Source organism: Lampris incognitus, chromosome 19 (assembly GCF_029633865.1).
Source record: "Lampris incognitus isolate fLamInc1 chromosome 19, fLamInc1.hap2, whole genome shotgun sequence".
NCBI lineage: Eukaryota > Metazoa > Chordata > Actinopteri > Lampriformes > Lampridae > Lampris > Lampris incognitus.
This window is the reverse complement of record NC_079229.1, coordinates 33,891,662-33,909,944: the sequence shown is the minus strand read 5'-3', so window position 1 is coordinate 33,909,944 and position 18,283 is coordinate 33,891,662. Positions and strand designations below refer to the sequence as shown.

General features: G+C 42.3%; 2 protein-coding genes and 1 non-coding gene across 3 annotated transcripts; all 3 read left to right on the top strand.

The window, feature by feature from the left end:
- The first annotated feature begins 1,143 nt into the window (after positions 1 to 1,143).
- On the top strand, positions 1,144 to 4,400 carry rps20 (ribosomal protein S20). Its single transcript, XM_056299553.1, has 4 exons — positions 1,144 to 1,297; positions 3,056 to 3,155; positions 3,350 to 3,423; positions 4,190 to 4,400. Exons 1-4 carry the CDS (start codon positions 1,295 to 1,297, stop codon positions 4,370 to 4,372), a joined length of 360 nt encoding a protein of 119 aa, XP_056155528.1. The 5' UTR covers positions 1,144 to 1,294; the 3' UTR covers positions 4,373 to 4,400.
- Positions 3,209 to 3,279, top strand: LOC130130252 (small nucleolar RNA U54). The gene has a single exon (XR_008812145.1). It is a non-coding gene; the product is annotated as a small nucleolar RNA U54 (small nucleolar RNA).
- Positions 4,401 to 5,710: 1,310 nt separating the features above from the next.
- Positions 5,711 to 17,845, top strand: zgc:56231 (uncharacterized protein LOC406257 homolog). Its single transcript, XM_056299252.1, has 18 exons — positions 5,711 to 5,734; positions 6,098 to 6,193; positions 7,034 to 7,153; positions 7,470 to 7,608; positions 8,605 to 8,789; positions 8,924 to 8,984; positions 11,549 to 11,725; positions 12,063 to 12,174; positions 12,246 to 12,308; positions 13,117 to 13,263; positions 14,122 to 14,287; positions 14,512 to 14,682; positions 15,425 to 15,564; positions 16,551 to 16,716; positions 16,807 to 16,927; positions 17,063 to 17,127; positions 17,220 to 17,339; positions 17,603 to 17,845. Exons 1-18 carry the CDS (start codon positions 5,711 to 5,713, stop codon positions 17,843 to 17,845), a joined length of 2,316 nt encoding a protein of 771 aa, XP_056155227.1.
- Positions 17,846 to 18,283: the final 438 nt, after the last annotated feature.

Below are 18,283 nucleotides of genomic sequence, written 5' to 3'. Positions count from 1 at the left end.
TGTCTCGTATGAAAACATCGATGCTGTGGTACTGGACACTCCTGTGGGTTCACAAAATGGCTAAAGAGGCATACTGCTGGATGGTCACATGACAGACCTGGTATAATCGTATAACTTGAGAAGTTTAGGTTTTCCACTCTGGGGACCACAATAGGTTTAGACCTTGCAGAGAGAGACCGTGAAAAGTCCACTGCTGCCCTTCTCAGCCTCTCCCTCTGTACAGCTGTCTGCTCATTACGCCTGTTTTATTTAGACCAGCCTACTCTGGTCACATTTCAAAGACAAGATTTGCTATATTTGTATATTTTGTGATGGGTCAATAGTTTCGTCCCATGGGGCATTTTTTATTATGATTTCTAAATAAGTCCATTTTAATTGTATAGCCTAATATCACAAATAACACATTTGCCTCAAGGGGCCTTACAGCAACACAACATCCTGTCCTTAGACCCTCCTATCGGATAAGGAACAACTCCCTAAAAAAAAACCCAACCCTATAACAGGTTTTAACAGGGAGAAAACATGGGAAGAAACCTCAGGGAGAGCAACAGAGGAGGCTCTCTCCCCCAAAACGGACAAAGTGCAATGGATGCTGTGCTTACACAATTGACACAACACATTGAAAGACAATAAACAGAATTATAATGGAATTATAAGATATACAAAGAATATGATGAGGAGGATGCCAAGCAGTGTCCAGACACCACCGGAACAGCCCGGGACCCGGGCCACATGCCCAGCATCACCATGTTAAAAACAAAAAACATTAGTCACACATCTTAGTGAGAGAAGGATATCACAATAAAACAGGATAACAAAATTATATAGATTTATCGGAGATATAAAAAGAAAATGTGATGAGGGGGATGCCAAGTAGTGTACAGGTGGCGACCGCCATCACCACGGAGACCTGGGAGGAAGACAGACTACAGAGACTCACATCGCTCCATTCACACACACAGAAGAAGAGAAGACATCATTCAGAGAGAGCGAAGAAAATATACAAAAAAACAAAGAGAGAAAATGTGAAAGAACAATAAAACAAAGTTCTGCCGTTTCTATTGTTTTCTTGGGACTTTAAAAGTCCACATCCAGTCCATAGATGGCGCAGTTTAAATTGTAGTCCAGTAAAACGACGAAGAAGAACACCCAAAGTACCCGGATGAGTGGTACATAAAGGCAAACGAGCCGTTTCTCGGCCTTTCCCTGGACTGCGAAGGCGCCGCTATTTCCTGGCTCACCGCTGTTCGCCTGGTTCTCTCCCGAATAAGTCGGTCAGGAAGAATACTACGCAATGGTGAGCGTCTGTTGTGCTTTGCCGTTAGTTAACGTCCCACCGCTCAGGTCCGGTGGGATGAATCTGAATCCGATGTGAGGAGCAGTAAGTAGGTAGAAAGTGGAGCCGTTTTACCACGTGCTGCTGAAAATCTCGACATTAGGCTCGGTTCTCTAGGAGCACGTTTCACATGAGACCGTCACATGGCGAACTGCGTCCTACCAGGGAGTCGTGTTAGGGATAGATGGGTCACCGAAAGACGCGAACTATAGCACCACGTTATAACGCTCACTACAGCCGCACCGTCAGAAGATGGCGCGCTTCTTAGCTTGGTTGGGATCGCTAGCTCGGATAATGGATGGATCGATAGAGGATAGGTGGGCGCGTACTTGGATGGCTAGATCAGAGATTTGGATGTGGCGAAGAAATACATTGAACGCCCGAGTATTACAAATGCTGAAACCACTCGCAAACCCAGCAGTGGTGGTGTGGTCAGCAGAGGGTTTGCTGCATTGGTGGTATGAAGTTATAAATGGATAAATCTCCGAGTGGAGGGCCCAGTGGAGTTTTATGCAGAATTTCTTTAAAAGATGTAGGTGGGGGGGGGTTAGCCTGTATTCAGTGGGACAGCAGAGATAGACCAGAAGCGCTTTGGGTGTCTCGAAAAGCCCCATATAAACTGAATTATTATTGTAAATATGTTGAAGAAAGTGGGGGAAGACATGGAGCAAAGGTGCCAGGTTGGATTCGAACCAACAACGTTTAACTGGCTGTACCACCAAGACGCCTAACTTGAATGTTTCACCCTCAGACTTATTCCAACAGACATACTGATGTTAAATAAGTGATGCCCCATATAAACCATCAATCTTTGAACACCTACTGATTCAGCAACTTGTAAGAGCAACAAGTCTTTGTGCAGCTGACGCAATACAAAGTCGATCACTGTTTACAACGTCAGATGGAAGCTGGCTTTGATTCAACGTGTTCTAGCGTGGTTATAGTATCTACATAAAAGGTTTTACACCTCAGGTGGGGAAACACCCATTTAGTTTGTAGATTACTTGGTCGTTTGCACATTAGAAATCTTCTGATCAGCTGTCCTAAATCACTGGTGGACTTGTATATTAGCTGTGATTTGTTGTCTACTGTCTTGAAAGTCGCTCACCAGCTGACATGAATTCAGAGCTGACTGGCCAGTGTGTTTGTCATGCATCAAAAATGATGGGCTGTGTTCATGTGTTCTCTTCACTGACTTGCCTTCTTTGTAAAATCCAAGCATTGGTTAAGTATGTAATCTTAAATGAAAAACTTTCCTATTCTAAAGGAGGGGGGGTGCTTTCAGCTTTCTTCTTGAAGCACATTTTTAATAATCAGAAGGTTGAATCAGTTCATTTGGGTACAACATTTATTGACAGATACGTTTCACCACTCATCTCAGTGACCTCCTCAGTCTAAACTGACCGCCGGTATCCCCACCATTATAAACAATACAGTGGCGTAATGACTGAAACCAGTGACCAGTTTCATATGCAAATATGGACGTGACCATTAACTAGAGTTTCACTGGTCTTTGGTTTGGGTCGTTATGCAATTGTATTGTTTATAAGGGTGGGGATACCTGCAGTCAGTTTAGACCGAAGATGTCACTTAGATGAGTGATGAAACGTTTCTGTCAAACATATCCAGATGAACTGATTCAACCTTCTTTGACTTTCTTACCTGGATTATTGAGCATGCATCAAGACATATTTTTAATAACTCACTTAAATTCCTCAGGCTTTCAAAGACACCGGTAAGGCACCTGTTGAGACTGAGGTGGTCATTCACCGCATCCGCATCACACTCACCAGCCGCAATGTGAAATCTCTGGAGAAGGGTAATTAATCTCAAAGTATAATGTTTTAAAGAAACAATTGGTACTGTTTGACCTGAGCTATGAGGATATAAATGTGACAATGATTTTAAAACCTGATTACTTTATACGCTATTCTGAGCCATGGTTAAAGCTGTTCTGTGGGTGATCTGCAGGCTACTGGGCTCTATTGATCTTTAATGTTCTTCTCCCTTCAGTGTGCGCAGACCTGATCCGTGGCGCCAAGGAGAAGAACCTGAAGGTTAAGGGACCAGTCCGCATGCCAACTAAGGTACTGCAATGAAAAGAGTCTTACTAAATCAAATATCACTTTTAACACCTTCTTGTCTGGATATGTTTAATTCAGTGTATCATTTATTTATCAATCAGTTTTTTAATTTGACCCGTGTGGCCTGACAAAGCTTCTCTTGACCAGGCTGACTGAGTTTGTTCTTTAAGTCTCAAAAGTATTAATGGGGATATGATCAGTCAGTAAGATGACCATCCAACATCAGAAGAACCTGTTTTATATCAGATGACTTGGAATATAGTACCTTGGTCCTGAATATCAATACAAATAGATGCTGACAGTTTCCTGCAGCATAAGATGGGCTAATAACTTTGGGGTTGTTACATGATTGCTTACATGTCATTCTAGACCTATTTGTTTACTCTGTATAAAAGTGTATTCGAATATGAATTTTAAGTTTTTAGTTACAGCCTCTTAATCAAGATGTACTCTAAAATTTACCATGGCTTGCTTTTAGACATTTCACTGAAAGGTTAATCTCAAGCTGTTTATTGTATTGCCTTGATGGCCTTTAGTCAAGTGGCATTGAATGACACGACAGCCTTTAGAAACTGTCAGGTTATTTAGCCGTCAAATTATCAACCAAGTAAGGGTGTTCATCCGGAATTGAGATGTTTTTGTAATACATGAACACTATTAAGTCAATCAGCTGAATGTATATGGCCCTTTCCAATGAACTGAACCATTCATGGGTCCCTCCTCTGGACTTAACTGAAATTAAATCTTGTGCCCTCCCCCATACCTCCAGACTCTTCGTATCACCACCAGGAAGACCCCTTGCGGTGAGGGCTCCAAGACATGGGACCGCTTCCAGATGAGGATCCACAAGCGCCTGATAGACCTTCACAGCCCATCTGAGATTGTCAAGCAGATCACCTCCATCAGTATCGAACCAGGGGTCGAGGTCGAGGTCACCATTGCAGATGCATAAATGATGAAATAAAGAGAAAAGAAACTTGTTTAATTGTGTGTATTTATTTACGTCTGTTAAGATTTGAGTTTGCAAATCTTAAAGTTAAGAATTGGATGATTTAATACGTTGCAGTTGGACCTGTCCTTCCTCCCAAATGCCAAAAAGAAGTCTTTGTATTTGAGGAAGTCTTGCATGGACACTTAAAATCCTAAATGCCCCAATTTAATTGAATGTTTTGGGTTGTCCTATGGAATTAAAATCTTGCAGGTTTATATTTACAGTATTAAAATGGGTATTTTAAAATTGTGCTCATGATCAGATAAAAGAATTGCAAAATGAGGAAGGACTTTCGTGACATTCAATTTCGTATGCTGGCTGGAAATGTAACACATGATTTTGGCTTTGTTGGAAACAGCCCATATTGGACTACCCAGCAGATAACACATGAAGTTGGTTTGTATTTTATTTCAAAGTTCTTCACAGCCAAATACTTTGAACTAACCATGGACAGTTGGGCTCACGAGTGCGAGAGGCACAATTTAAGGAAAATGTAAAATGCACACCCTCAAAACAAGCAACACAAACCCTTTCCTGCTTCACTAAATTGTACATGAGACTTCCCACAAGCATGTGCTCCCTTTGCCATCCCACAATGCCATGTGCATTCTGTGCTACTCGTACAAATTATACTTGAATGTATACAGCATATTAATATGCAAGTGCAGTGATTAAAAAAGAAGGTAATGAAAAGAAACCAGAATAAAAACAATGAAATTAAACCAATAAAATGGAAAAATTAACAGGTTGAATTAAGGTTCATGCTCCTGTGTTGAATGACTGATTATGTCCTATGGAGCCTTTATGTCACAGCACTCAAAGACAATTCAGTAACAGTAAAGTTGAAGTGACAAAGTAAGTTCAATTTTAACTTTTAAATTTGTCATCAATTGAATAATCATCAATCAAAGTTTAAATTGCCTGGACCTGAGTGGAAGTGATGGGACCGCCCCCTTGCACTGATTGGTCATCCCTTGTTTTCTCGGTTTTAACAGGGTAAGTCTCACCTGCTTTCAATTAAAAAAGTGACGTGACTTTTTTCTGTGAGTTTCCGTGGAGGAAGGCCGGCAAACCTGTCTAGCAGTTACTGACAGTTAACCCAATATTTTTTTTTTTGTGCAAATACTGTCCATGTATATGGATTAGTGTTTTCCTGAGCTGTCTTGTGTTGAGATTAGTTCACTTAATATTACCCAAGAGGAAGTAAACCTGGTGCAGCTGGACGTGATGGTGTCCATATGCAATGATCATCTGCCTTCCAGCAGTTTACATCAAAACCACCAACTGGAGGTCTCTAAAATGTCCTCCCGCCTCTCAAATCAGGTATGCCTGTCAACCCATTCATTCAAAGGTATGCCTGTCAACCCATTTCCATCTGTGTCCTGAATGTTGAAATTGTTTAGACAACGAAACTGGCTTTCATTTTTCCCCCCCCACATAAAACCTGGTGTATATTTCATCTTTTGAGCTGCTCCCAACTTAATTTCTAAGCCTGTTCTGTAAGTTAGAAGTAAAGGTTTTAATACTTCCATCATGTATCACACATTTCAAAAGTGCTTACATAGCAAACTTTAATTCCTGTGGACCTTTCTGATGTAAACCACTGCAGTAATCCTACATGAGGTCTAAGCTGATGTTTGACGTTGTTGTCTGTGCCTTTTATTAATGATCCTACCATATTTAAAGCTGGATGTGTCAGGTGCCGACCAGCAGCAGATGCTGAAGGTCTACTTGAGAGTTCGACCTTTCTCCAAGGAGGAAGTCTGTGACAACGAGGATCAGGTACAGTAAAAGGCGTGATGGTAAAAAGTGATCTCTAGTGTGTATACACCACACCGTTTCTCTGATCCAGACACCGCTGGGGAATGACAGCGAAGTTACCCCAAAAATTAAGTTTGCAGACAGATAAAAACGTATGTTCTTAGTGGTTACCAAAACAGAAAATGAGGGGAAACAAATCAGTTTTGGTCAAATTTTTCCTTGTATGTACCTCATGCAGCACAGTGGCGCAGTGGTTAGCACGGTTGCCTCACAGCAAGAAGGTCCTGAGTTCGAGCCCCGGGGTAGTCCAACCTTGGGGGTCATCCCGGGTCGTCCTCTGTGTGGAGTTTGCATGTTCTCCTCATGTCTGCATGGGTTTCCTCCGGGTGCTCCGGTTTCCTGCCACAGTCTAAAGACATGTAGGTCAGGTGAATCGGCCATACCAAATTGTCCCTAGGTGTGTGTGTGTGTTGGCCCTGTGATGGACTGGCAGCCTATCCAGGGTGTCTCCCCGCCTGCTACCCAGTGACTGCTGGGATAGGCTCCAGCATCCCCGAAACCCTGAGTAAGGATGAGCTGTTTCAATAATGGATGGATGGATGTACCTCATAGTAACCAGCCTTGACAAAAAGTAGGAGCTAACCTGCTATCAGCTCAACATCTAATGCCACAGTGATTCCTGTTATGTTTTAACCTTACTGAGCTCCATAATGCTTATCTAAACCTATACAAAAATCAAATGACTGGACCAAAGACCATGTACAGCCCTTATTAGATGACAATGTTTTCTACACACTAGTGTCTCTTCCTCATTTTGGGCTGATGTGGGTCCTCACAGCCCGTTTATCCTCTTCCCCTCAGGGCTGCGTAGTGATTGAGAACAGCCGGATGGTGGCGCTACATGCACCAAAGGGCTCTGCCACTACATCGAACAGTGGGAAGGGCATTGGCTTGCCAGTCAACAAGTTCTCTTTCTCTCAGGTGAGAATCACATGGACTACAAACAGGCCCAACGCTGTTTATGGGTATAACTTGGCCTTCTTGGTCCTGAGGACTACTGTATTTCAGGGAGGGAGTAATTTAGCCCCGTGTCAATGTAACTTTGAACGGGTCATTTTTGTTTGCTGATAATGTCCAGTTATTGATGTTGGGTAGGTATAATTTTGTAAGAAAACACATGTTTCCAGTAGTACAGTTCAGACGCCGCGGGCAGCGCTGACATGATGCAGACTACCGGGTGGATGTTGCAGGTGGCTGTAGTTCCGTCTGTGGATTATGATTTTCCTTTCCATCACAGATTTTCGGACCGGATACAACGCAGGCTGAGCTATTTGAGGGCACCGTCAAGAGCCACGTATCTGAATATTTGGATGGAAAGACTACCTTGTTATTCAGCTATGGTGTGACAAATGCTGGGAAAACGTACACAATACATGGTAAGGGTGTAACACTTAGGTCATTTTTGTCCATAGTCGTACTGTCAATTCGTGACTCGGGTAAGTAATAGTTATACTGTGATGGATGTTCGTACACTGCTACATTACTGCTGTCTGGCAAACAAACCAGCTTCAGGATTTTAGCTACTGAAATATCTTGCTCCTAAAATTAGCAGTATGTCCAAGACTATTCCTCTTTCAACAAAGTGTACCACACATGCTACAAAAACAGCACATACTCAACTATTTTAATTATTCCGTATATTCAGATACTCGGGTTTCTAATTCCTCCATCCATCCATTATCCAAGCCGCTTATCCTGCTCCCAGTTTTGCGGGGATGCTGGAGCCTATCTCGGCAGTCATTGGGCAGCAGGCGGAGAGACACCCTGGACAGGCCGCCAGGCCATCACAGGGCTGACACACACACCTAGTGACAATTTAGTACGGCTGACTCACCTGACCTACATGCCTTTGGACTGTGGGAGGAAACCGGAGCCCCCGGAGGAAACCCACGCAGACACGGGGAGAACATGCAAACTCCACACAGAGGACGACCCCCAAGGTTGGACTACCCCGGGGCTCAAACCCAGGACCTTCTTGCTGTGAGGTGACCGTGCTAACCACTGCACCTCCATGCTGTCCTTGTAATTCAGGAGTACAATTAATTTCTAACCCTTATGTTCTGTTCAGGTCAAAATGACCCATTTTTAATAACAACTACTGACCATAAATCTAACTACCAACAATGGAAAATGAAGATGAGATATGATGGGTATTTATTAAATTTACATTTGCTACAAAATACAAAGGTGGCCTGGGTCCATGACTGGTATACAGAACATCCATTACTAAAGGGCACATGACAGTTAACATGATTATCTTTTGAAATGTGGTAGGAGATCTATTGTCGCTGTGTGGGGACTGCAAAATGGCTATTCAACTTAAACCAAAAGGTGACCAAGTCATTCTTAAATACATTTTGAAATGGTTTTAGGGACTCCGAAGGAGCCAGGAATACTACTGCAGGTGCTGGACACCATCTTCCAGCACATTGGAGGACGTCAGTATGCTTGTATGGATCTTAAACCACACCTTGGGAATGATGTCAGGTGTCTGAGCCCTGACCAGGTCAAGCAGGAGAGGACCATTAAAGCTGCTATTTTTGCTTCATTCAAAGAGGTGAGAGAGCTCCACACCCATGCCACGTTAACTGGGACATAAGCTAAATAAAGATCAGATTTGTTTGGTTTGCCTCAGGAGTTGACGAGTGCTGAATACCTGTGGTTTATGTACATGCATTCTGTCCTGTTCAGGAGTGTGAGTCTCTCAGGTTCAGTAGCCCTTCAGAGTCTGCACCGTCCCACCTGCCAACAGGTAACCTATTAGCCCACCAAACCCACACAATCCTCAGTAGAGGTAGGAGGAAAAAATACAATCATTTTAAAATAGCGAAACTAAGGTGTGAATGTTTTAATATCGCAGCATTTTCACTGAATCAGAATGTTGAAACGCAGTGAACAGATTCTGCAGAGAGGTTCCATATCATGACTTCTACATCTATGAATGTCATAATTTGAATATTTTCTATGTTTTACTCAAGGAAGAGGACTCATGGTTTAAGCATTTGTAACCCATGGGGCTTTCAATAAATGCATTTTGGGGGCATCCGGGTGGCGTAGCGGTCTATTCTGTTGCCTACCAATACGGGGATCACCGGTTTAAATCCCAGTGTTGCCTCTGGCTTGGTCAGGCGTCCCTGCAGACGCAACTGGCCGTGTCTGCAGGTGGGAAGCCAGATGTGGGTATGTGTCCTGGTTGCTGTACTAGCACCTCCTCTGGTCGGTCAGGGCACCTGTTCAGAGAGAAGGGGGAACTGGGGGGGAATAGCGTGATCCTCCCACACTGCTATGTTCCCCTTGTGAAACTCCTCACTGTCAGGTGAAAAGAAGCGGCTGATGACTCAACATGTATTGGAGGAGACATGTGGTATTCTGCAGCCCACCCCGGATCAGCAGAGATGGGTGGAGCAGCAACCGGGATGACTCGAAAGAGTGGGGTGGTTGGCTTGATGCAACTGGGGAGAAAAAAGGGGTGAAATAAAAAATTAAAATAAAATAAATGCATTTTGTTGTAGATTTTTATTGGATTATTGTAATTTTCATATTTTACTGTAGATAGTGGATGGAGCCTTGGAAAAAAAATGGTGATGCTGAATCATGTTATTTATAGCACTAATATTTGAAAAATTGTGTGTGCGTGTGTGGCAATTTTTTGCATTAACAAATTGGTAGATCTGAAGTGAAAAATTTAAGGTTTTATCACTTATGGGTTGACTTTTTAAATTTTTTTTAACCAAGGTTCACTGAATGTATTTTACAAATGTATTTCCATCTGGATGGTGCATAATTCTTGCCTACTCCAGTATGGAAAAGCAAACACGTAGAAACTCGTACAGATAAATTACTATTTTGCATAGAGTAATGGCTTTTGATAAAGGAAGCTGTGAAAGGTGGAATTTTGAAATCTCCGCTGATTTTTCTTGGTTTTTGATCGTTTATCGCAAAAACCTTGATGAAGGCTAACAGTCTTTATCCAACACTAAGGCTGACGTCTCAAATCAGGCAGCGAAAACACTGATTAAAACTGACGGAGCTCCGAAAGAATCAGTTCCCACCTGGCCTTTAACTGGCGTTTCCCACATGTCGTGGAAAACCTGGAAATTTATAGACCAGTTTTCTAATTATGGAAAACACCTGGACAATTATAGAATGGATTAAATGTCCTGGAAATATTTAAGCTGATGGAACATTATAAAGTTAGCAGCTCAAAATACAACTGTATAACCTGAGATCCTATAATTATGGCGTAATGTTAAACTGAGGTCATGTTTATCTACTGAGATGGCATATTGAGAAATGTTAGCTAAATTAATTTTTAGCCACTGGGATTTTACATCAGTGGTGTAAAGTTTGAGCAGTGTATTCACTGACCAGTTAAAAGCTACACTGTCGATTTAGTAGAGACTGTTGAGGCTTCCACTGAAGGTTAATAGTGAATAATAGCAACACTTGTCATGTATATCCAAGCAAAAGTCAAGCTTTCCAAAGAGTGGGAACCCGGGATGAGAGTCAGCACCTCCAAGTGTGAGGCCAAGGTTCTCTACTGGAAAATGGTGGATTGCTCCCTCCGGGTTGGGGATGAATTGTTGCCTCAAGTGAAGGAGTTCAAGTATCTCGGGGTCTTGTTCATGAGTGAGGGTAGGATGGAGTGGGAGATTGACAGGCGGATTGGTGCAGAAATGTGGACGTTGTACTGGACCGTTGTGGTGAAGATGGAGCTGAGCCGGAAGGCAAAGCTCTCAATTTACCAGTCAATCTTTGTTCCAACCCTCACCTATAGTCATGAGCTTTGGGTAGTGACTGAAAGGGTGAGATCGCAGATACACGCAGCTGAAATGAGTTTCCTCCGTAGGGTGTCTGGGCTCAGCCTTAGAGATAGGGTGAGGAGCTCGGACATCCGGAGGGAGCTCAGAGTAGAGCCGCTGCTTCTTCGCGTCGAAAGGAGCCAGTTGAGGTGGTTTGGGCAACGGATTAGGATGCCTCCTGGGCGTCCTCCTTTGGAGGTTTACCGGGCACGTCCAACTGGGAGGAGACCCCGGGGTAGACCCAGAACTCGCTGGACGGACTACATGTCCAGTCTGGGCTGGGAATGTCTTGGGATCCCCCAGGAGGAGCTGGAGGGCATTGCTGGGGAGAGGGACGTCTGGAGTGTCCTACTTGGCTTGCCGCCACCACGACCCAACCCCGGAGAAGTGGCTGATGATGAGATGAGGGAACCCTGAGTGTTAACGCCGGCTGTAATGTAAAAATTAAACTGTAAGGTTTTCTTTCTCCCTGTTATTCTCCACTTCAATCTTTACTACCTTTCTCTCCGTCCAGTGGAGTCGGTGAGCCAAGCAGAGCCAAGTGGCGTTCAGTTTGCTTTGTGGGTGGCTTTCTTTGAGATCTACAATGAGTGCGTGTATGACCTGCTCCAAGCCACCTCCTGCTCAAAACTCAAGAAGCGCAGTGCCCTGCGCGTGTGTGAGGACAGCGATGGGAACACGTATGTTCGAGGTGGGAACATAGCATCAACTCGGTGTTGTTCAGTTATGACATGGAACATAGAGCGAACACTGCCCTCTGTAGCATCATTTTCCATCGCCGTTAATGGGTTTTTTTTCTGTGTGACTCGATAAGTAATAGGTTATGATGATGCACACTGAGAAGAATGTCATTAACAAGAATACTTTTGGTTTCCTTTTCTGGAATGAGCGGTCTTCATGACCGATGCATGCATTGCTGAAACCACTACAGTCAAACCTTTGAGCTTTTTTGTCTGTTGGAAATTTTAACTATCAATCATGTATATTTAGGTAATATTTAGAATCTTATCTAATTCACTTCATTTCAGGTCTAAAGTGGATCAACATCCAAAGTCTGGAGGAAGCCTCTAAACTGCTGCGGTTTGGAAACAAAAACCGCAGCGCTGCATCTACCAAGCTGAACCAGTCTTCGAGCAGGAGGTGAGAACTTTTTTATTGGACTTTATCATGGAAATCTGTTCTGCAGCGTTGACTGACTCTCCTCCACACAGCCACAGCATATTCACTATGAAGTTACTGAAGATCGATGGCACCACTGTTCAGAGGATCTCTGAGTGAGTAGTTTGTAATGTGAATATAAATCCTGAATTCAGTTTTGCCGACTGTCAAAGTTTCTCTGTAAAGCCAAAGCAGCAGCTTGGAAGATCAACTGTTCTGGGGTTAAATCTCAGCCACCTGTTCAATGCAATGTCAGGAGAAAATACTTCACTACGATTGGACTACGCTGAAGAAGAACGGTGAAGTTCTTCTGAAGTTTCGCCTTTTTGTTTAAAAATTGAGTACATTTACCTGAACTTTAAGTCATAAACATCTGCGATGACCTTGTACTTGGTCTTCTCTGCATCAGAAATAGCAATTCAATATGTCATAGCTCAATTACATTCTTAAAATGCATTTCTTTCTTTGATTTTCTTCATTCTATCCCTATAATTTAATTTTGTTTATCTGTTAACATTACACAATCTTTGTCTGTGGACCTTGAAATAATGTTAAGTGCAATGCATTGTATCGTTTAATGTAAGAGAATTGCTTCGTGAAAGTTTTGACTCCACAGTTGGGAGACGGGGGAAGGTTATTCCATCACTGAAAGACACAGGACCTGATGGAAATGGCCAGGTTTTTCAGTCGGAAGTGGCTGATGGTCACAGAATGGAGGGCAGGGGTCCGACTGCAGGACTATTTCATTACTCATTTTCAACTTATAGCTCTAGTTTAATTGGGTGATTTTCAGCTAAAGGCCACACAGCTTGCATTAACCTCTCTAATTCCACAACACCTGAAATATAGTACATCAACATTGACTTAGCTGTCAGTTGTGGGTAATGCTTCACACTAACAGTTTAACACTGGCTTGTTTGTCAGGTTCTCTTTGTGTGATCTAGCTGGCTCTGAAAGATGCAACCGAACGAAGACGTTTGGAGAAAGGCTGAAGGAGGCGGGGAATATTAACAACTCTCTTCTCATTCTGGGGAAGTGCATCACAGCCCTCCGCAACAACAAGACTGACAGGTAAAGCTACCACTGAACGCCCAAAGTAATTGTTTTACCTCACCTACCCAGTATTCCCCATCAGGTTTGACTAATTTGTTACGGCGCTTATGTGAAATGATGTCATGTCTGTGTAGTTGTGTATGCTAGCCTTCATACAGCTGGTCATTGTTGGTAGTACCACACTGAATACTTCAGCAGTAGTCCCACTGGGTAATATTGGAATCAGGTGGTTAATGTTTTTGTTCACAGACAGAAAAAGGTGAATGTTATTTAACTTACCTGAAGATGAACGTTGTTAGCATCTGGAGACTCCAGACTCGCTTCTGGGCTTGCATCAGGATCTAAGTGGATTGTGGGCCCTCTCGTGTTATGAGTCTCCAAATGGTCTAACTCAGTGTGGTTCAATGTGCTTGTTTTCCACTTCAATGAGCTGCACTGACTGAAGAAATGTTCTGTAGTGCCTGTGAACCAAAGACGAATGTGAGAAATACTATTAAAAAATAATAATGAAGAGTACACTGTCTTAATACCAAATCAAGATGAGAAATTGGTGAGTCATTTATGGACTTTGATTGCAAATCAAGAGATCAGGTATGAAATGGCTGTGACTTCCCAGGGACCTTACTTTTCAGCAGAACCTTTCATTGACCTTCGTAGTCCCAAAAAACATCCACAGAAGTGAAACTTAATCTTTGACAAAGTATGGTTTTTTATGGCATTGTTGTGAGAAGTATCTAACAACCTGTCAGTCGTGTGTGTGTATAATATAACTGCTATGTGTATAGCAGTAATATATACTATATGTATGTCTAGATATACACACACACACACACACACACACTGCTAAGCCATGTACTTCTGTCCCTTGTTGGTCAGGACGAAGAACAGCTACATTCCTTTCAGAGAAAGCAAACTCACCAAACTCTTCCAAACTGTTTTGTGCGGGAAGGGAAGCACCGCCATGATTGTCAACATCAACCAGTGTGCTTCCACCTACAATGAGAACGTGCATGTGATGAAGTTCTCTGCCATTGCTCAACAAGTAAGTCTGAGGAGCAAATTTGAATGTTAGATGAGCCGGCATCCACAGCTGTCTGTCCATTTAAAACACACACTTATAGTGTTGTCCTTTTGCTACCAGACATCACACATGGTACAGGTTTGTGTGGACACCAAAGGTTAATTTTCAAATAGAAAGTAAAATGAGTATAAACTCACCTCAGTTTCCACTTCAATAAGACCCATCCCCATAAATGTTGTTTGTAGGTGGTCCCGGTGATTCCCACAGAGTCTCTGGCTCCCCGTCTGGTCGGTCGTGACGGCAAACCCCTGGTGAGGAACGGGGTGATTGACAGCCAGGCCCTGGAGAGCTACCTGTCTGAAGAAGAGCTGTTGGATGAAGAGGATGAGACAAACATGTCCATCATGGCCCAGGAGGTACAATCACTTAATATTCCTCTTTGATTATCAGGATCAAATATTCTGTTGCAAACATTTTTTGAGAGCAAGGCAGTAGGAATGCACCAATATCACCCTCTGGCATCAAAACCTGCTTGTAACGCCCCCCCCCCCCCCCCAGTCCATGGCTCATTGAGGTCATCAGAAAGCAAAGGGCAGGGCTCAGCGCGGTAGAGAGAAAAATGGCGTAAAACTGACCTCAATGACTATCGGTGTCTCCGAGCATCATTCTCCTCCAGCTTAAAAACGGCTAAGACCATTTACCATCAGAACAAGATCGGTGGTGCCACTGATGCTCGAAAAATGTTTTTTGCTTTTAACTCGTTCCTCAAGCCACCTCTGCTCAGTGCATCCTGAAGGTCTATGACAGTTTGTAACAAATTCAAAATGTATGTCTTGAAGCTTTTCAAATGATGACGGCATCTCCGGTGAAATGTCTAATTTCTAATATCCACAAATTTAGTTGTGTTACTGTTATCACTAATTTAACGAGCCTTGTGTGAACAGACTCATACTTCTTGTCAAGGCAACTGTAGGTCCAGTTGGTCAAACAGTTTGGACTTAGTGAATGCTTGGTCAAAAATAGGAAGCAGAAATATTTTGGGCATGTGGTTTACCCTTCAGTCACCACAAGGTTCACTGTTTGTAGTGTTACTAATGTTTTTAACACTGAATTTCCATTGGTGTCTGTACCTTCCACGTGTTGGCCACCTACTTCCAGGAGCTTCTGAACGTGATCGAAAATCTTCGGGCAAAGCTGCTTGTTGAGAGGAGAAAAAACCTGGTCCAGGAAATTGAGATTCGCAAAGAAATGGGAGATGCCATGTTACAGGAGCTAATGGAGAGTGAGGAGCTCCGCAGGTAAAGGCCTGTTCCTCTCCAGACATTGAAGATGGTCTGATTTTTTTTTGGGGGGGGGGGTGTTTCCTACATGAATCCTGAGCACATGAAGGTGTTTTAAAAAGGCTAAAGACAATTTATCAGATGTTACCTGCTTGTGGACCAGTGTGATTCAGTGTGAATAAGAGTGAATTGTACACTCATTTGTAAGGATTGTTCTTAATATAAGACGAGGGAAGCTAATATTTGTTGAACCTGGGTTTGACATAAATTCATTCCTTACTTTTTAAATTCATGAGTTCACTCAGATTACCAAAGGGACATTGGAAATAAATGCAGAAATGTCTAATATATACAATTCTTCTATATGGTATAAGGGATCTATAAAATTGCACTTTATGAAAGTACAGTACGACAAAGGACATTGATGTAAGGACAAGTGTTAAATAGCAGTAAAAATGAATATGCAGATTTGGCGTTGGTCGATTTCCCTTGATTTTTGTCCGTGTACATTTGAGTACTGCCAGCTTAGGGTTGTTGATACTCTTCAGCACACCATAGACATTCATCTGAGATCCTGTAATCGGAGAAAAACTATAAGAAAGTGAATTAACAATACACACTTGTCACTGTCTTTCAGATTAAATCTTGGGAACTACATGTTTCAAAAATGGGATAATTTAGCCAGAGATCTAGACTTAATCTCTCGTTCTGTCTTCTCCTATTGTCTTTGTTTTGGGGTCGACTATACAAAATGTGAGCTAAAAATTAAATGTGCATGAATGAGTTGACCACCTGCAGTTTTGAATCGAAAGAACTCATTGATAATACTAGGCTGTAGACCCTTCAAAAATTTGTATTGCTTAGATTTTTTTTTTTGTCTGAGTATAACCTTTTGTGGTTTTTATTCATAGTTGAGGCTCACTTATGATCTTAGTGATAACTCATTAAACATTAAATGTAAAATTTTGCTATTAATGCCATTTGCTTTATAAAATACTGCTAAGTCGACAGATTGCAGAACTGAAAGAGAGCTACGAGGAGAAGCTGGAGAATACGTTCGAGATGTACAAGGATGCAATCAAAGAGCACGCCTACCAGTGTGCTATGAACAGCATAGAGGACAACTACGTTCCTCTCGATGAGTTCATCGTCGAGCAGGAGAAAGTAGAGGTACGTTTAGATAAATATGTCCAAATGCCACCAAACTCCATATCCTCATTATTCACGGCAAGAATTTTTCTCCTCAACTGATCTCTGCAGGTGCTGAGAAGCAAGCTGTCGGAGATGGAGAACATTATATCGAGTAACAGAACCAGTCCATTACCAGTTCCAATGCTGGACCAGTCTATCCAGACACAGATCACTATACACCCAGGTATGAGCGCAGCTTAACAAAATGCAGATTTGCAAAACTGATTCAGACGATTTACAGTCCACAGTAAAAGATCTGCAGTCTTAAGAATTTGTACCCATGGACGTGATGGCTCAAGAATGTTGTGTTGTCTCCTCCCCACAGCTGATCAGCTATGTGAACATATTTACAAAGAGAAGTGCGAAATGGAAGAAATTTGTCAGAAACAGGTGAAGGAGACAAAATTCAAACTATAAGTTTTTGGTTAAACCTTATTTGCCTCTTCTACATGAAAGCCACTGCGAGTGTTTTTGTCTTCCAGCTGATTGTTTCTCTTGAGGAAAAGCTGCTGAAACTGAGTGAAAAGCTGAAGAAGGTCAAAGATGACTACCTGCAGAAGTCGGCGGATATGGAGGTCCTGCTGAGGAAAAACAATGAACAGGTTAAGTGTTTCATACGCCAGAGTAAAACACAAGTGGCAGAATGGCAGGGAAAGATTATAGGAAAATAGCAAAATATAGATTTCTCATGAATCATAACAACAATGATCATTTTAACAAAAAGGAGTCTTATCAACAGGTCATTGGACATGCATTTCTTCATTTTAGTGGCTGGGTGTAGCCGTTTGAGGAGTAATAATGGATTGGAATAGGAGCTATTTTGTGTATATAGTACATGGTTTCAATTTATCTTTTTCTCCTTCAGGTCAAATCCATTGACGACCTTCAACGAGAAAATGCGGCCAAAGACAAGGCGATCGCCTTACTTAGGGAAGAACTTGAAATTGCCAAACTATCTGAAATGTCACCTGTGCAGCCCAAAGCCAAACGAGGCCTCCTGGCCAACATCAGAGAGTCTGTCACCTCTCCGGGGAAGAGCGTCATCAGTCGAACGCTGAGGAAGACAGTCAAAGAAAAGCCACTGCCAAAGAAAAACCTCAAGAGTTAGACAGGGCTGTGCACCCTAAGTTATAAGGGGGAGATATTTTAAATACTTTGGACAGTTTGGAAAAACAAATCCCAACTACTATGCTGGACACTAAGTTTCCTGGGGTTTTTTTTGTGTGTGTTTTTATCAGAAGGGTTTTTTTTTTGTTGCTCAATTTTAAAATGTGAATAAAAATTTTATTACAGAAATTTTTTTTGAGATATACCACTTAATTACAGTGTTATTAATGATTTGGAAATTGAACACTCTGGCCTCCAGTGTATTATCTGGAACATGCTTTAGGGATTTTGACTACAGGCTCATACAAAGAGCATCACAGAACTTACTAGGAGCATGATGGTTTCTTTGAGAGAAGGCTTTTTCTGAGCTGCAGTCTTTAGCTTGACTATCAACTGGTATAAAATGCTGTTTGAGGATCCATGCAGCAATTTTTTTTTC